The sequence below is a fragment of the Camelus ferus genome, chromosome 3 (genome assembly GCF_009834535.1).
Source record: "Camelus ferus isolate YT-003-E chromosome 3, BCGSAC_Cfer_1.0, whole genome shotgun sequence".
NCBI classification, from domain to species: domain Eukaryota; kingdom Metazoa; phylum Chordata; class Mammalia; order Artiodactyla; family Camelidae; genus Camelus; species Camelus ferus.
Window position 1 is genome coordinate 95,959,480 of NC_045698.1, and position 17,506 is coordinate 95,976,985.

Sequence of the window (17,506 nt, forward strand, 5' to 3'; positions counted from 1 at the left end):
CATTTACCAAATACACTGCCATAATTTTAAATCAAGAAGACAGCACCTCTAATGTAATACACACTCTCTCTCTCTCTCTCTCTCTCTCTCTGGAATATTACTCAGCAATAAAAAAGAATGAAATCATGCCTGTGATGACATGAATGGATCTAGAGGGTATTATGCTTAGTGAAGTAAGTCAGACAGAGAAAAACAAATACCATATCATCTCACGTATATGTGGAATCTAAAAAGCAAAACAAACAAACCAACAAAGAAAAATAAAACAGACTCACAGATACAGGGAATAAGCAGATAGTTGCCAGAGGGAAGGGAGGTGGGGGGATGGACAAAATAGGTAAAGGGAACAAAAGGTACAAACTTTCAGTTATAAAATAAGTAAGTCATAGGGATGTAATATACAGCATAAGGAATATGGTCAATCTTACTGTAATAACTTTGGGGAGAGATGGTTATTAGATTTACTGTGGTGATCATTTCATAATGTATTTAAATGTTGAATCACCATGCTGTACACCTGAAACTAATAATACTATATGTCAACTGTATTTCAATAAAAAATTTTAGAATCTTAATAAAATAAAATCAATTATTTTATTTAAAAAGACCAGACAGCACTTCCAGACACAAGAATGCTTCTATCAGATTTCTGTTGTTGTTTCTCAAACCGTAACTCAACAAGAGATGCTAACCATACTCCCACCGCACTGTCACACACAATACAGAGCACAGCTGGAGCAGTCACATGCTGGAGATGGAACTTACCGTGAATGTTTCTGCCCAACTCAGCATTCAATGACATTACTCTGCTAGTTTGAAATTAGCCTTAGTGGAAGTATTAACACCACGGAAATTAGCAAATGAATCAGCCAGCAAATCGGGTCTTTGAAAATTATTTTTTGGAGAGCCAGTGGTTAAACACTGACCAGCCTACCACTGGTCTGAAGGCGCCCCAGACTCTAGGAAACCTCATCCAGTTGCCCTCATCTCTCTGACAGCATCAGCATCTTAAGAAGTTTCAATGGCACTTAAAAAGCTCTTTCTTATAGTGGCTTCATTTCAGAACCACCAGCGCCCTGTGAAACAGCTAGAGTCCCTGACGAAAAGGAAAAGTGAGGCAGAAAGTGGGGAAGCAGTCTGTCCAGTATTCCCCAGCTATGATGTCAGGACAACACTCAGAATCACTGCTTTCAATTGGCTCTTTCAAAGCATTCTGTACGTTTCCCCCATAGCACAGTTCACTGTCTGCAGCTACATATAGTCGTGAGTATACTGTCAACAGAAATAATCAATGGACAATCAACAATAAGACTAGAAGAGTTTTATTTGAGCCAAACTGAGGACTAGCCTGGAAGCCCACTTCCCAGATGACTCTGAGAAACTGCTCTCGAGAAGCTGGGTTTTCGGCATAGTTTTATATCTTGTCAGAACAAAGAACATTAAACTAGTCACAGATCCATTTCCTCAAGTTTAAAAAAAAAAAAGCCCAGCACACACACGTACAGCACATACAGTATGGCCTTCGCACCTGGGAAGGGAGTCTTATCACCAAAGGAGTGCTAGCACTGGCGTCCCAGGAGAGGGGCATTCAATCTTTATTTTTAACATGGACATTCTTTACTTCTGGTCAATAATAATTAAAGCAGATGTGCCATATATGTTTGATAGGCCACAAATAGGCTGTTTTAGTTAGCATAAAATTCAAGTTAACTCATGTATAGGCCAGAATGACTTCCCCATACCTCCATATGTGAAAATTTCTTTTATCAGCACATATCTGATAAGATCTGTCTCCCTTCATGGAATTGTAAGTTCCATGAAGGCAAGGATCTTATGTCTATCTGTTCACCAATATCTCTCATGACTAATATGCTATCTGCCACACAGCACTCAATAAATATTTCTTGAGAGAATGAATAAATTAATCAAAGCAGGAATGACAGGGTGTGCAGCTTTCTTCCTGCAACAGCACACTGCCAGATACCTGACTTCAAACAAACCAAAATGATCACAAAACTAAAACAATACTATCCCCTTGCCTGGAAATTGCTCTTCAGCTTTCTATTACTGCCTATATCCAGTAAAAAGACTTTCACTATAATTCTGAAAAGGATAAGGAAAAGGACAGAAGCACAGTGGTTTGGCAGAAATGCCTCCAAGCTGAGAGACTACTTCAGTAGCACTAATCCCACAAATGATCGAAGCAACACACCAGAATGGAGAACGCCTTACAGTTAACATGCAGACTGAGCTGACTCAGAAGGCATCTTCCCCTACAGCTCCAAATACATGAAAAATGATGCATTACCAAAAAACTGATTTGAGCCATACTCAAAAACAAGAGGTAAATGCCTGAGCACTTTAAATAAGAAGAGATTCAAGTCTGGGAGCAGAATGAAAGCTGAGACCAAAACGGCTCACAGGCCCATAGAATTCAGATACAGACTTTAATGGTCCAGGAACGGTGTCCCATGAGGTTGAGTATCCAGGCCACAGGCTCGTGCAGACAGTGTTGCCACAGCTGTAAAACCAGGGCTAGATGGGCTCTGACCATCTGCTGTAGGAAGAGGGGAGGAAGCTCGCCATCTCCTATGGCCTGGGGAGTAAAAACTTCATCTTCAAGAAATCAGAACCCAAGGCTCATGCCACATACGGATGTAGGGGTTGAACTGACATTATCCAAGTGGTACAAGGGATAGTCAAGACAAAAATATAAAAACTATTTCCAAACCAGTAAAGTTGCCCTCGAGGGTCATTTTACAGCCCAGGGGAACTCAGACTCTCATAGACATAACATCCTCTGAAGATGGCCTCACAATAAAAAATTATAGATCACTAACAAAATGAACAGCCAAAAGGAAAATCAACAGATGCAATAAATTGTAGAATATTTGGGGCAGCCAAAGAAAGGTGGCCTCAAGACTTCTCCATAATGTACTCCTTGGGAGACATTCAGCAGTAAAGAGGTTCTGGGACCAAATGAGCCCAGGGAATACATCATACACAACCTCAACTTCCCTTTAGAGGGTCATAAAGCCCCTTAACATAAAAGCTCTGACAGGTCCTACAGTTCCTTCGTTTAGCCACTGTCCCCTAAATGTATCTGACATGAGAACTTTTTTTTAACCTAAAATCTATAAACATCTCACAACATTATGATTTTACAGCACATAGTTGCATAAATACTGAGGGCGTAAATAAAGCCCTCACTACCTAATCCTCTCCATAGACCCCTACTCCATTCCCAGCCTCATCTCCCACATCCCCTTCAAGACCCTTGATTCTCATCACATACGTTACTTATCCCCTAAACACAATGAGTTGTTCCAAACAACCATGTCTGTATTCCATATAATTTCAACATGAATGACTTTCCAAAATCCTACTCTCATTCTCCAAGTTTTAGCTCAAATATTCCTTCCCTAGGAGGCCTTCCCCACCGAAGAATCTGGAATAAAAATACTGCAGGTTGCTTTCCGTGAACTTTGATTACAGGCAACTACTTTTCTTGGGTACATATTATAGATATATGTTTTCAGTCTGCCCACTAGACTGCAAGTTCTTAAATAATAATGACTTAAGTGTCACTCGCTTCAGTCTCCCCATTGGGGTGGGGGTTCATTAATAAAGAGCAGGGGCCTGGGAGGTGGACACAATCAGCTTCAAACCATGGAGCTATCAATTGTTAATAAGCCTTAGTTTCCTCCTCTACAAAATGCCCTTGTGAGTTGTAAGAATTAGAAATGATGTGCAAGACAATATGCAGGGCAGAAGTCAGGCAGAAAAGCAAGCATGCACACATCAGTACTCCATCTATATAAAGTTCAAAAACTGACCTATGAGAAGTCAGAACAGGAGTTTGGCTTCTTAAAGTGGGGCAGAGTGAGTGGAAAGAAGTTCTGGGATTCTGTTTCTTGATTTGGATCCTAGCTTAGTGGGTGTTTCACTTTGTTAAAAGTTGAGCTGTGTGCTTTTTATTTGCTCATATCTCTGATCTTATTTCAATATTAAACATCATTTTTTAAATGATGGGTGAAATATTCACAGTGGGTAGGTTTTTGGTTGTAGTGTGGTGGTATTCCACCCATAGGTGCTAACTGGACTGCACTCTCCAAAAGAGAATAGTAAAAAGGGTAACTGTGACGCAGCGGCACAGGCCAGATCATTGTTTGCAGGCTGAGAAGTTGGCAACTCTAATGCTGACCTCAGAGTGTGGAAGGGCTGCCCATAGCTCAGCCTAGGCATAGGATGTCCTTGCTTAGTCACTGGATAAAGCCTCAGCAGGAAGCACTCAAACTCAGTCTACTGGCAAAGGAGCTCCTGCCTGTATCCCACATCCACCACCACAGCTGGCAGGAAGAGGCTAGGAATTCAGACAGTGGGGCATGCAACACTGTGATCCTAGGAGATAAGGTCCAGTCCCTTCCAGGATATAAGATATCAGAATGTGGCCCCTGATTACAGTTTTAGGAGCTAACAGTACATTTTTAAAAAATGTGATCATTCAGAGAGATACTAACCTCTGGTTGTCATTATAACACATGCTTGACACTAATCTAATTTTTTGAGACCTAACCAGTTTCTTCCTGACCTATATCTAAAATGTGTGCCATTTCCCCATTAGTACTCACTCTAAAAAAGCCTCAATAGGGTTTCATAAGAAGGCATGGAATTCTTGAGAAGTAGAAACATATTTACCAGCTAAGAAAGCAAAGATTCAGAAAAGTCCACTAACCAGGGATTAAATGGCAAAACTACACTAGAACTCACATCTCTTCTCCTTAGAGTACCTGTCCAGGAAGGTTGCTTTCCCTGCCCCTACCCACCCCACCGTCCCCCCTGCCTGTGGTGATGAGGCTGCCTGGGGTGAGAGCCAAAATTAGTGTTTCAAAGAGGATGCAAGAAACAGGCTATTTGCTCGCAGGATTAGCTCTGACACCTCCCGTAGGAATCAGGTGATGGGGAGGGGTTTGCTTCTCTGTGTCCATCCTCTGTCTTGGGCAGGGAGGGGGGTGGTAGTAGGAAAGGAGGAGGGGGAGGAAGGTTCTACCCAGCCTGGAGAATGTCATTCTAAGTAAAGTAAGCCAGAAAGAGAAAGAAAAATACCATATGAGATCGCTTATATGTGGAATCTAAAAAAAAAAAAAAAAAAAAAGCACATAAATACAAAACAGAAACAGACTCATAGAATACAAACATAGAATACCACATGGTTGCCAAGGGGGTGGGGGTTGGGAAGGGACAGACTGGGATTTCAAAATTTGTAGATACTGACAGGCATATGCAGAATAGATAAACAAGATTATACTATATAGCACAGGGAAATATATACAGGATCTTGTGGTGGCTCACAGCAAAAAAAAAAAATGTGACAATGAATGTATGTATGTTCATGTATAACTGAAAAATTGTGCTCTACACTGGAATTTGACACAACATTGTAAAATGACTATAACTCAGTAAAAAAAAAAAAAAGAACTCGTGATTTTGTGACTCCTACAACATCCATTTGTTCTCTCTCAAATAACAGAAATATTCAAACAAAAACTGCATGGAGGAAAAACAAGAGAGAAGAATGGCAAAGATCCATGCCCTCCTCTGACCTCAAGTTCCCACATTTGTCCTTATTCTCTGGAAAAATATTCAAATTATCCCCATAACCTCAGCTGGCTCAGGGTAGAGTCCAGCCCCAGTCTGCCTCTTCACTTCCTCAGGGAATGTCGGCTGAGCACCTCCCAGCGCCTCCCAGGGATCCGTGTCAGGATTATGTATGGCACAGAGGTGGCGAAGGTACCCTCACAGCCCTCAAAAAGCCTGAGCATAGTGGAGGAGATAAGGCATAGACAGAAGCAAGTGCTGCTGGAGAAAGAATGACATCTGAGCCCTGGGAGAGGCCCAGATGGTGCTGGGGATGCTGGGGACCAAGAGATCACTCCCCTCTCGGCTCGTGCTAGGCACAGAGCCACAGGTTACACCAACCACTCAGCACAGCGTGGGCTCCAGGAAGAAGGTCCCCTGGAGAAAGGCCCCAGACAACGGTTACTACTAGTAGTAGTAGCAGTACTAGTAGGATAATAATAATAGCAGCAATAATCCTATCTCACAGTGACAAACACTTCTTGTGCACTAAGCACTTTTTATGCATCATCTCACTTCATCCTCAGAACTCTGTAAGACAGATACTACACTCTCATTACCCCCCTTTTACAGATAAGAAAACTCAGGCTTAGAGCGGTTCTTTTATTCATTCATTCAACAAACATTTTTTAGTGTCTGCCACGAATCCTGCTATCACTCTAGCAAGAGTAACCATAACAGAGTCAAAATTCCTGACTGCATATGGTGCATACATTCTGGTATGAGATAAATAACTTGCCCAAGATCATGCAGCTTGTTAAAGTAGTGGAGCCAGGATTCGAATTCAGTTATTCTGACTGCAGAACCCATACTCTCAGACTTCCATCAAGCAAGCTACTGGGTCCCACCACAGCCACTTATAATCACCATTAACAGTAAAATACATTTCCTCTATTTTAAGAAGCATATTATTTTCACATTTTAATGTCTGAAATCTGGCTGCATTTTATAGTATACGTTGAAAGAAATCTGTGGGTTGAAGGCAGCGAAATAAGTCATAATATAATTGATATTGCTGTTCAAGTACAGATTTAGCTGAATACAAGTTATTAGATTGCTGACTCAGTTGAATTTTCTGCAAATGTTCTGCAAATTTTCTGCAAATTAAATGCAACAAATTTTAACTTAAACGAAGATCCCTGATACTACTTCAAATACACTTGAAAAATTTCACTACAATGCAATATTGCAAGAAAAAGCTATTGTGCACGCAAACGATTAGGCCTATCATAAGTAATGCAATTAAAGGGAGTAGGAATCACTAAATTTCTGGGAACAGATCATAGAATCGTCAAAGCCTAGAGGGCTAGTGTTCAAATGATAAACATTTCATTGTCAAAAGCTTCCAACTATTTAACTTCCAGCAATATGTGATCCTTTAAGGGGAAATAAAACTATGGGTTTCGCCAAAGAGAAACTGCAGGCCAAACCCCACTGTTCATGGAAAAACCTCAAAATTACACGGCCAATCTTCAACATACCCAAGGAATCAAGATCATAAGTAATCTACTCTTAGAAAAGTGTCACGTAAGTCTGAAGCCACACATAACTTCTGAGAACCAAATATGATACACAACTTTAATAATGTGAAAAATACCTACACTCCAAACTCTGATTCTACAAAAAGAGCAACTCGTAAGTACACATATGAATAAATTAACACCATGACAGACAATGTTTAAGTCATGTTTCTTTGTTTCTGGAAGGATGCAATTAACCAATTAACTCCATGGTTTAACTTATCATCACCAGTGGCAAAATCGATACCATTACCATTATTGTTGGTAACTTAAAATAGAGAATTGTGGTAATTACAATGATATCTGCCATTTATTGAGCACCTGCCAAACACTGCAAGTGTTTTTTTTTTTTTCACCCATCATCTCTAATCCTCATGACAACTCTATAACGGAGGCATTCTTAGTATTTCCATTTTATAGGTAAGGAAATTATGGTTCAAAGAAACCAGTGACTTCTCAAGATCATACAGCCAGTAAGCATCAAGCCAAGCATGGAACCAAGTCTGCCTAAATCCAAAACCCAAGTGGTTTCCAGAGCACTACAATGCCTCTCCCTACTAACAACCCACCTCCACCCGTGTGCTGGCACAGCAAGCATAGATAAGCCCTCACCTGAAGAAAAGTTACTATGTATGATCTCAGAACAGGAGGAGCCAGCATGAATTCAAGGTAATAGGCCCCCTCCTCCAATCCAAACACCCCCTAGTTGATCCAAATCCTGCTGCTTATATGCCTGCTTCCATTTTCTCAAACTCTGCTTTAGGACATGCTCAAGCAGGCCCCAATCTAGCCAACTGCCCCAGCATTCACACAGCCAATTAACTGAATAGTTCATTCCTTCCAATTGTGCCAATTTTAGCACAGTCCAGAAAAGACGGGACACAGGGCTTGGCAAGAAGTGGGGGAAGCCCCTCCATTTCTGAGGCTGGGGCAGGAAGGGGCCTGGGGCCTAGCCAGAGGCATGCTTTCCCCTGGAGGGGCTGTTTCACGTCAGTTAATGGAAGCAGAGACCCCCCTGAGACTGATGGAAAGTCCAGCTTGCACCAGTCACCTTCTGGGGATCCCTCTGAAGTCTCAGGACAGCCCACAGTTCCAGTCAACAACTGTTTTTCCTCTTCATCAAACTTTTGCAGGACAACAGGCAGGGGCTTGTGAATTTCATCCCATTCCCTGGACATGGACCTTTGAACACAGTCTCTTTGCCTACATGGAATCCTTCTCAGGGGCTTTTCCTTGACTATTCCCTCAGGAAAGGGCATCCAGCTTGGACACTAAGAGTAGACTGGGATGATTCAAAAAACATTTATGAGCATCGCTGAGGATTCAGAGGTGAGTGAGATATGGTCCCTACCACCAGGGAACTGGTGAGGAACCGGGTGAGTGGAAGAGTAAGACCGACTCAGAATAACTACAATAAAAAGCAGAACAAGGTGAGTGTTACCCTGGAACGCAGAAGAGAAGGGGATTAATTCCAGATGCAAGGTCAATAATCATTCAGCTAACACTGAGCATCTAGCAGGTAGCAGGTAATATACCAGGCATGTTACACACCTTACCCCATTCAATCCCCACAACTTCTCTGTGGAACATGTTCTGTTATTATTCACATTTTACTGATGATGAAATAGATGGAGAAGCAAAGTATCTTGTCTAAAGGTCACATAACTGATTTGTAAATATTAGAGATGAGATGTTGGACCCTGCTAGCCAAAACCAAAGCTTATGTTATTTTCAGTATGGTAGTCTGTATCTCCTGTAATAAATTCTTCCTAGTGGAAAAAGAATCTGAACTGTTCGGGGATTCAACTAGGTGAAGAGAGAAGTAGAGAATATTCCTAGCAGAGGGTCAGCAAAAGGGAAGGCCTGGAGGTAGGACAGCTCAGCAGTCACAGGTCAGCTAAAGCAGTGGCAGAAGTCAAGCTTTCGGCACAAAGGAAGCAGTGTGTGGTCAGCAAGTTAGGGGACTTGGTGTCAGGATACCTGGGTTCTAGTCCTGGCTTGGCCACTGAAAAACTTTACCATTTCCCATTCCTACTCTGGGCCTCAGTTTCCTCATCAGTAAAAATTCCAGTCCCCTCTTAGAATGGACTTTCCCCAAAAGTCTGCTCTGGCTTAAGTGTTCAGTGATACTCAAAAGAGACCAGGTGACAGGCAGACCAGCTGAATGACCCTGGACAAGCTAGTTACCATGTCTGAGGCTGTCTCCTCATCTGTAATGTGAGGACAGCAGTGATGCCTGCTTGTTGGGGCTAAGGTGAAGGCTGAGTGAACTGAGGAACACAGCACTGAGCACAGTGCTTGGAAAATTGCAAATGTTAAAGAAATGGAGGCAGCTTTGTGACCATCATTATCATCATTGCTTTTCCTTCTCTAAAGGGTCCATAAAGCAAATGTAGTGGCCATGGGCCAGAAAACCTCATTTTTTTTTTTTTAGGGACAAAAATGAGATCTTTCTTTTCTTCTCTGAAAAACAGAAAAGATCTCATGAAAGCACAAATCCTTCCCATGACCACCTCACGAGCAAGGCTCCCATTTCCCCAAAGGGCCGTGCCATACCTTCTCTTCTGAAGAAACAGTCAGCTTGTCACTGGATATCAAGCTGCACACTTGGTCCAGACTTAGGCTAAGAAATTCTTCCCCCAGCATCACCTCTGGAAAGTGCTGCTCTGTTCCAAAAAAAAGCAGAAGTTCAGAAAACAAAGTTGTAACACACTCCAGCCCAGCCCTTCCCTGAACCAATGGCAGGACAGTCGGTGGGATTCAGTGGAGTCCTGGGAGCTTTGGGGGAGGCAGAAGGCATAGAGAAAGACAGCCATTCTGGCTGGAGGGAAACTAGCCTTTTAATTCAGCAGCAGAAGGCATCCTCCATGTGACCCTCCATCCTGAACATCAACACAGATGAAAATGGGGCAGAGAGATGCGAGGCTGTATCTTTTACATGCTCCGTGAGATTAATAATGGCGTTGCAGAGAAGCCTCAGTGGGGCCTGCCTACTTAATTGAGCTCATTTTCCCTCAAGGCGCAAGCGGGCAGTGGCCAACGGTGCCTCCTGCAGCTCAGCCAAACAAAAGTGGGTCAGAATCGCTGTGTGGCTGGAGGTCTCTGGAGGCTCTGGTAGGATGCCAACGTTAGAAGGCTGGTGGAAGGGGTCATCCTTTCTCATCCAAGTTAAGCCAGCTATCGTGAGTCTCTAGTTTACAAGAAGGCCCAACTAAGCTTCTGTCCAGCTGTGGCGGCCACCTGGCCAGCACTACCAGCACTGGGAATGGTTCTTGGCAGCAAGGCCCATGGAGGATGTAAGATGAGGGAGAACTGGAGGAGAACCAGAATGAGATAAAACCCACAGGCCCAAGGTCCCTGCAAGGGAAGAGCCAAGGACAATTCCTACCCTGACATTCGCCCAGGCCACTATCCTGCTATTATAGAGGCAGTGAAATATCAGTGAAAGAGAATGCACTTTAGAAAAAAAGGAACCCAGATTCAAACTCTGGCTTTGTCATTTATGAGGTGTGTCCTTGAGCCAGTGGCATCACCTTCCCGGGCCTCACTAACCTCATATGTAAAATGGAGATAAAAGCCACGTGTCTTGCTCCCTCCATGCTCTGATGGGAAAGGAAAAGTGAACATGTTTTACAAGCTGTTTCAAGGTGAATCAGCCCAGGGGCTGGCAATTCCTGGTGCAGCAGGCTCTGAGGGGGTCACAGCATCCTTTGTCGTTTGCCCCTGAACTTGCTCCTTCCTCAGTTCTCATAACCCTGCACCATCGGCCCAGGAGCATCTGTGCTCCTTGCCCTCCAGGCTCCAGGCTGCTCCCCTTCCTTCTGTGGTGGCCCCACTCTGGCCTGAGAGCTTCTTGGATAATTCTAGGCCACCCTTACTTGGTCTGGCTGGCCCCTCAAGTGAGATTCAGAGTTCCTCCACACCTAGGAGGCTGCTGAAACATCAACTCTGCGGGAGTCGCACGATGGAAAGGAAAATCAGAGCATGCTGAGCTCCTCTCACACCCAACAACTTCTTAAAAACCAAACAAAGAACCTAAGGTTTAAATCATTTCTTACAAAAATAATTTTTAATTATGTTGAAATAATTTCAGATCCAAAGAATTCCCATATACCCTTCATCCAGGTTCCCTAAATGTTAATATTTAATATTAACATTTAATCCCAAAGATTGAATTATAAATAATTTTTTCCATCTCTCACTAGACAAAAAGACCTCCCCCCTTGCTCCCCACCAGCCTAATGACATCACTGAAAGCAGTTAAAGCTCACCCATCCCAAGGCTCAGGTATGTTTGTACATAGGACAAATTTAAAAGTCAGATCCTTTATGAATGGAAGCAACTATCATAATATAAGAAGCTGGTCTTGCTTCTCTCTCTGTCAACAGAAAAAAGGCTTTAGTTAAAGTTTAGATTTTAGGCATTCAAAAGACCTCTCTAACCATGAGAATATTTAAGACTAAGTTTTTTTCAGTGTCCATTCCTAAAGGTTGTTAAATAAAAGCAAGTGAACAATCTTCTTTGGATGATGGGAATTCATTTGCGGCCTGGAGGCTAGGAGTGTAACAGAATTCTCCCTATACATTCTTTTGGTCCAAGAAGACTTTGGAGCAGAGTCCCCCAATGTGTTGGCAACACCCAAGACACAGCAGAGAGAAAAAGCGACAAAGTGTGGGACGTGGAGGTTCTGTGGACCAGCCATGGCTGAGCTCAGCGGGAGAGTCAGGCAAACCAGTGCCAACATCTCTGTGGTCCAGAGTCACACCTGGTCTTCCCACCTTTATCTCAGGTTGACCAGATACCTCACATTTGGAGGCAGGAAAAGAATGAAAAGAACAGGAGAAGGTGAGAAGGTACACTTCCGAACTGTCAAAAATTCCTCCTCAGAGTCCAGAAAGTCAAAAGTAGAAGAGCTTGGGTTTTGAAAAGGAAGAAAATGGAAGCATAGTGATGTGTACTCTAGGTAAATTGGTAAACAAACCAGAAGTTCTCAAAGATAAACCAAGGCAGAAAGTAGTCAGCTCCCCATATCTCCCCATCTTGCATGCTCTGGGGCACTGCAGGATGTGAATCTAGGTCCCTTCTCTCTGAAGTGGGCTGCTTCTTTGCCCATCTGGAACCTCCCATGGAAATCCCTTCAGTAATCCTCCCAGGAAGCAGCATCTGCTGGGGAGGAGGCAACAAAGGAGGTACTGGGCAGCAACTTCTCAGCCAGCGCTGGCACCCCGGGACTTAGGAGATTTGCAGGACATGAGCAGGAGGACACAAAGAAAGAGGTCCAGACAAAAACTCCTTCCCTTCCCCCTTTAGGCTGAGGAGACGGGGCTGAGCACCAGGGTCTGGAAGCCAGAGATCCCTTTCTGTTAACAACACTCAAGAAACAACGGGGTAGAAAAAACAGGAATAGGATGCTCTGGCTAACTCAGTTTCCTGGGAAACACGAGTTCCCTCAAGACTTTGTACTCAAGTCAGCCTTCTTCCCAGCCCCTTCATGGAAAGAACCACTCTGCTCCCAGAAGATATACCTCCCTGAGAATCAGCTTCCACCTTTAATATGTGTTTGGGGATTTTTAAATTTGTTTTGCTTTGCTATCAACATATTAAGGGAGAATGTAGTAATAAACTATGGCTAATGGTCACGAGACCTGGGTTCCAATCCGAGCTCCACCTCTTACAATCACTCCTTTCCAGGATTTGGCTTCATTATCCATAAAATGGGATCACAGTACCTGACCTCAGTCTCCAGGTTGTTCTGGGGCTCAAAAATGACAATATGGATTAGCCCACTTTGAAATCTATAAGAAGCTCTTTAGAAATGAAGGATGAGTATTATCCATCCATGTTCTTGCTTCGCCAAGTCCAGCTTTGTGGGCAGCACTGCTCTCTAACAGAGAAGCATTTCCACAGCATCAGAGACATCCTTTGAAACTACAGGTCCTGCAGGCAAGGCTGTGGACCTCAAAGGTTTTAGAGACCCACTTAAATTCCATTGAGTTCCACTAACTTTCTACTGATATGTTATTCAGTTTCCTAAGGCTGCAGTTTTCTCATCTATCAAATGGAGCTAATAATAGCACCTATATCATAAAGGTGTTATGGTCTTTGGATATGCAAACATATGTAATTCACACTTACTGGGATCTTTCTAAGTGCTCAATAAATGTTCATGTGTTATGGGCCAAATGCAGTGTTTCTTGAAAAATGAAGAAAGCAGAGCTGACGACTACAGGGAGACTGCTGGCTTCAAAAGGGTAAAACAAGGCGCCAAAACCCCAACCCAACGTCCAAGGGCCGTGACCGGGAGAGGCACTCCACATTAAATAAAAGCATGAGCAGGCAAATTCAGAGCAAGGCAAGAGAACAGTAGTAGCTCAGTTGAGCTAGAGCCCAGGCTGTGTCTTCATTCATCTAACAAATATTTACAGAGCATCCACTAAGAATGGGAAAATGTACAAGGCTGCAGGAGATGCAGGAGATGCAGGAGAGGTAGGCAAGGCTCACCTTTGGGGGACAGGTGAAGTGTGCAGGGGGCATAGAATCTTTGAACCATGGGCTAGCCCCTTGAAGGGGGACTCTACAAAATAAACTCGAATTTTTCTTGTCTTTTTATGAGAAATGAAAACAGAAAAAAAAATCAATTAATTAAGAATTCTAGGTAAGAGTCCTAATTAAGCAGGCATTACTCTAAGTAACATACACTATTTAAGTTCTAAGTTTTGATTAATGAAACACAATGGATTTGTTTCTGTCCATTTGGATGAGAAATTATGGAGAAGGGGAGGGGCACTGGACAACTGGAAATCCTTTCCCCACCAAGCAACATACACATATCTTCCCAACATTGAAAGGATGAGGAAATTGGGGGGCACATTCCTAGGAAAGAGCTGGCTCTAGGGACAGAGTTGGGTCTTTTCAAGGAAACAAGCCTGGAGAAAGTTGAGGGCTTTTCCTAATAATAGTTAACATGGTGCTAGGTATTTTAAAAATATTGTCACTTACATCTTCCAAAAGCCCAGCAGAAGTGAGTATCAATATCTCCATTTTACAGATGGAGAAATGGAAGCTTGGAAGGTCTAAGGCATGAAATTATTATCACACCGCAGGAAGTGGTAGAGCCAGGTTTAGAAACCAAGGCTGTCTGAATATAATGTCAAGCATTCTGATGAGTATCTTAGACCCCAAGATAATAAAAACTTGTCCTGCACAGGCCATTGTGGTAAAATTCAATAGAGACATCAGAGCACCCTAAGAATCCTTCTTTGGGATACTGCAGAGAGAGAAATAAAATATGAAATCTGAAGACATTTCTTTTATTAAAAAAAAATCTTAGAGTAGTAGTGTTCTAAATATTTTGCCATCAGTCCTGGGTTGAAATCTCTGACCTAGCCCTTCAACTGAGACCTTTTCCTAATCCCCTGTCTACCATACTAGATGATGTGTCCCCAAGCCTCCAAAACAGAAGATAAAAATTATCATAGCATCAATCAATCTGTCTTATCATCTGAGGCCTTTCTCTCATACTGGGACTATGAGCCGCAAGAGGGCAGCTTCTGTCTTGTTTGAGTCTGTCCTGTGTAAGGCTGAATCCTCAGTGTCTAGTACAGTGATGTCTTATATACCGAGCTCTGAAATTATTTTGCTTCCTTGCTCATTCTTCAGGACTGCCTAGAGCTCAGGCAACCTCTCAGACTAGTCCTAAGTGGATTCCTTCCTCTTGACGGGAAGAAATAAACCTAAGCCTTTGATCAGGTCCATCTAAAGTACAAGCCTGGAACAAAAGGAAGTGGTAACACATCTATGACTTCTTTGACCTGCAGAGATGAAATAAACCCTGCCATTCCAGGGCCAGCAGCCCCAGGAAACAGGTATCAGTGCCTCTGAATGGCATCACTGGTCATACCCCCAGGAGAGACTGGCTGACACAGGTGGACACAAACAGAACCAAAACATTTTATCAGTATTTAAAAAAACAAAACAAAACAAAACAGACCTACTTTAAATCTCTCTCTCCTGCCTCCTGTTACCCTATTTTTGGAAGACAGAGGTAAGCTTTCTTGAATCAATAGTTGGCTTTCAAGGCCCACAGTTTTCATGCTCCAGGGAGAAGCGTCAGCTCCCACAGAGAAGTAACAGAAACTTACCTTGGCCTCTCCCCACAAGGGTCATGACTATTAGCCCTCAGACTCTAAATATTACTGCCTCCACTTTCCCTGGGATGGGGGTTTATGAGCTCTCTTTCCATTTCGACCTAATTCCAGAAGTATATGTATTTACCTCTTCCTTTCTATCACACACACACACACACACACACACACACACACACACACACACACGCGCGGCTGTATCAAAACTGCCCAGTTATCAGTCTTTTGATTCAACAACAAAGTTCCCTCTTACCCAGAGAATGGAAGGAACAGGGGATCTTCCTAAAATCCCAGCAAGGAGAACAACTACCAACAAAAACTACCCGTGTCTACACGAATGCTTTACTTGCCACCTTCAAGGTAGAAGCAGGAGCTCAGAGGGAGGGGCTGGGAAGGCAACCACCACGGAGAGAGAGGCTGTGCGGCCTGGGCAGAAGGGAAAATAAAGAATGGGCTCTGAGCAAGTCAGGTAGCCTCATTCTGAATCTTGGCATTGCCGCTTACAAACTGTGGGATCTTGAGCAAGTTACTAAACATCTCTGGAGTTTCTGTCTCTTCATCTGTAAGTCAGCAAAGTAATAACTACCTCTTAGAGTTACATGGCCTCTGACAGGAAGCGGGGAGCACCATGCCTGGCACCATGCAAGTATTCAGAAATGGGAGAAGCTCCCACCATGATCACCATCATCATCATTGTTTCATGATGCAGCAATTTCACAAGATGACCCTGACTGAGTCAGAGGTTCGTGTTTTTCTAAATGCTTCATCAAAGTTCTTTGCTGCCCTTAGTTTAATTACTTCATTCCATGGTCTCAAATGACCCAATCAATCGAAAAAAGGCCATTTCTGTCTGCAAACAAGTGAAATCCAATGGCTTTTCCATGCCATGGCTGAAGGGTTTCAGCTCAGCTCTGGCAGATGGATGTAAACAAAATGTCCAAAGAATTTTAATTGCCATTTCATTAATGGGGTCTCATTAATACCCCTCCCAACCAGCTCTGCTGATGGCCCAGTGCACGGCCATTCAATTACCAAACAACAAAGTTGCCAGAAACCTGGTCCCAGGCCTCTGAGGTTAAAGATTAAACAGTCCCTGGAAATAGCAATACTGAGAAGAAACAGGCTGTGCAAAACACGAGGGCCCTTCTCCCAGGTACCAGCTCCCCAGGAGAACTATGACAACATCAGCTGGGGGCAAGGGTCTGAGCAGCCAGCCTCTAACTGTGGGACTCACACACACCCCCCCCCCCCCGCCCTGAGAATAACACATACCATTGCAAAAATCTTTGGCATAACCTGAGAGGGAAACCTGAGAGGGACCCAGAGGAGCAGGAGGGACTGCTGCAGCAGGAAGAGACAGGCCCATCCAAACAGGAAACCAAACAAACAGCTTGGTGGAGAGGGGTGCTGGTCCAGCCCCCCAGAGTCACACTGTGTCTGCCTCTCAGTGCTTTCACTGAGGAGTGGGGGTGTGCTGAAGACTTATCAGAAGGCAACAGTTGACCTTCAAAATACTTCCTATTTTTAGAGAGCAATTTGGCAATATCTTTTTTTTTTTAATGTATACTCTGAGCTACTTTATGCTACTGAGATGGTACCCAACAGATACAATCTATTACTTATACACATACTAGCAAGTATACTCCAAAATACTACAACAAGAATTCTCACTGAAGCCCTTTATATAAAAGAAAAAACTGGTAATATTAACGGGCATCAATAGAGGGCTGGTTAAATAAATTATAGTCCACTATAGTTTATCCATATGATGCAGCAAATAAAAAGAGGGAGATATGGCCACACACAAGGGTCTGGAAAGAACTGCAACATTTTGTATTAAGTGTAAAAAAAAGGTATAATGAGTACAGAAGGCTTCTATTTGTGTAAGTTAAAAAGTCTATTTTGTAGAGATATGCAAGATGGTCTCCTGCTCCCTTCAGAAAGAGGGTCTGGAAGAAGATCAACTTTGCATTTTATACCTTTGTGTCCTGTAAACTTTTTTATCATAAGTTGCCTTTATTGTATACATTCTCTAAAGTTTTAAAATAATGGTACAGAAATATGTCTGCAACCATGGAAAGATGTTCAGAATATACTGCTAAGATTTTTCTTAGGCTGGAAAACATACACGTGGAACGAAAAAGATCAAGAAAGCTTTATACTGAGGTGCTGCCCACTGCTCCCTCCAGGTAGGACTGTGATGTT

General features: G+C 43.0%; 1 protein-coding gene across 5 annotated transcripts in view; it reads right to left on the reverse strand.

Annotated features, from left to right (window-relative positions):
• KLHL3 (kelch like family member 3) overlaps window positions 1–17,506 on the reverse strand; it is a 238,162-nt gene that overhangs the window by 40,200 nt on the left and 180,456 nt on the right. For all 5 annotated transcript variants that reach the window (XM_032476820.1, XM_032476819.1, XM_032476817.1 and 2 more), the window contains one exon: window positions 9,714–9,823. In XM_032476820.1, the coding sequence (XP_032332711.1) occupies window positions 9,714–9,823 (110 nt within the window). The remainder of the gene's footprint in view (window positions 1–9,713; window positions 9,824–17,506) is intronic.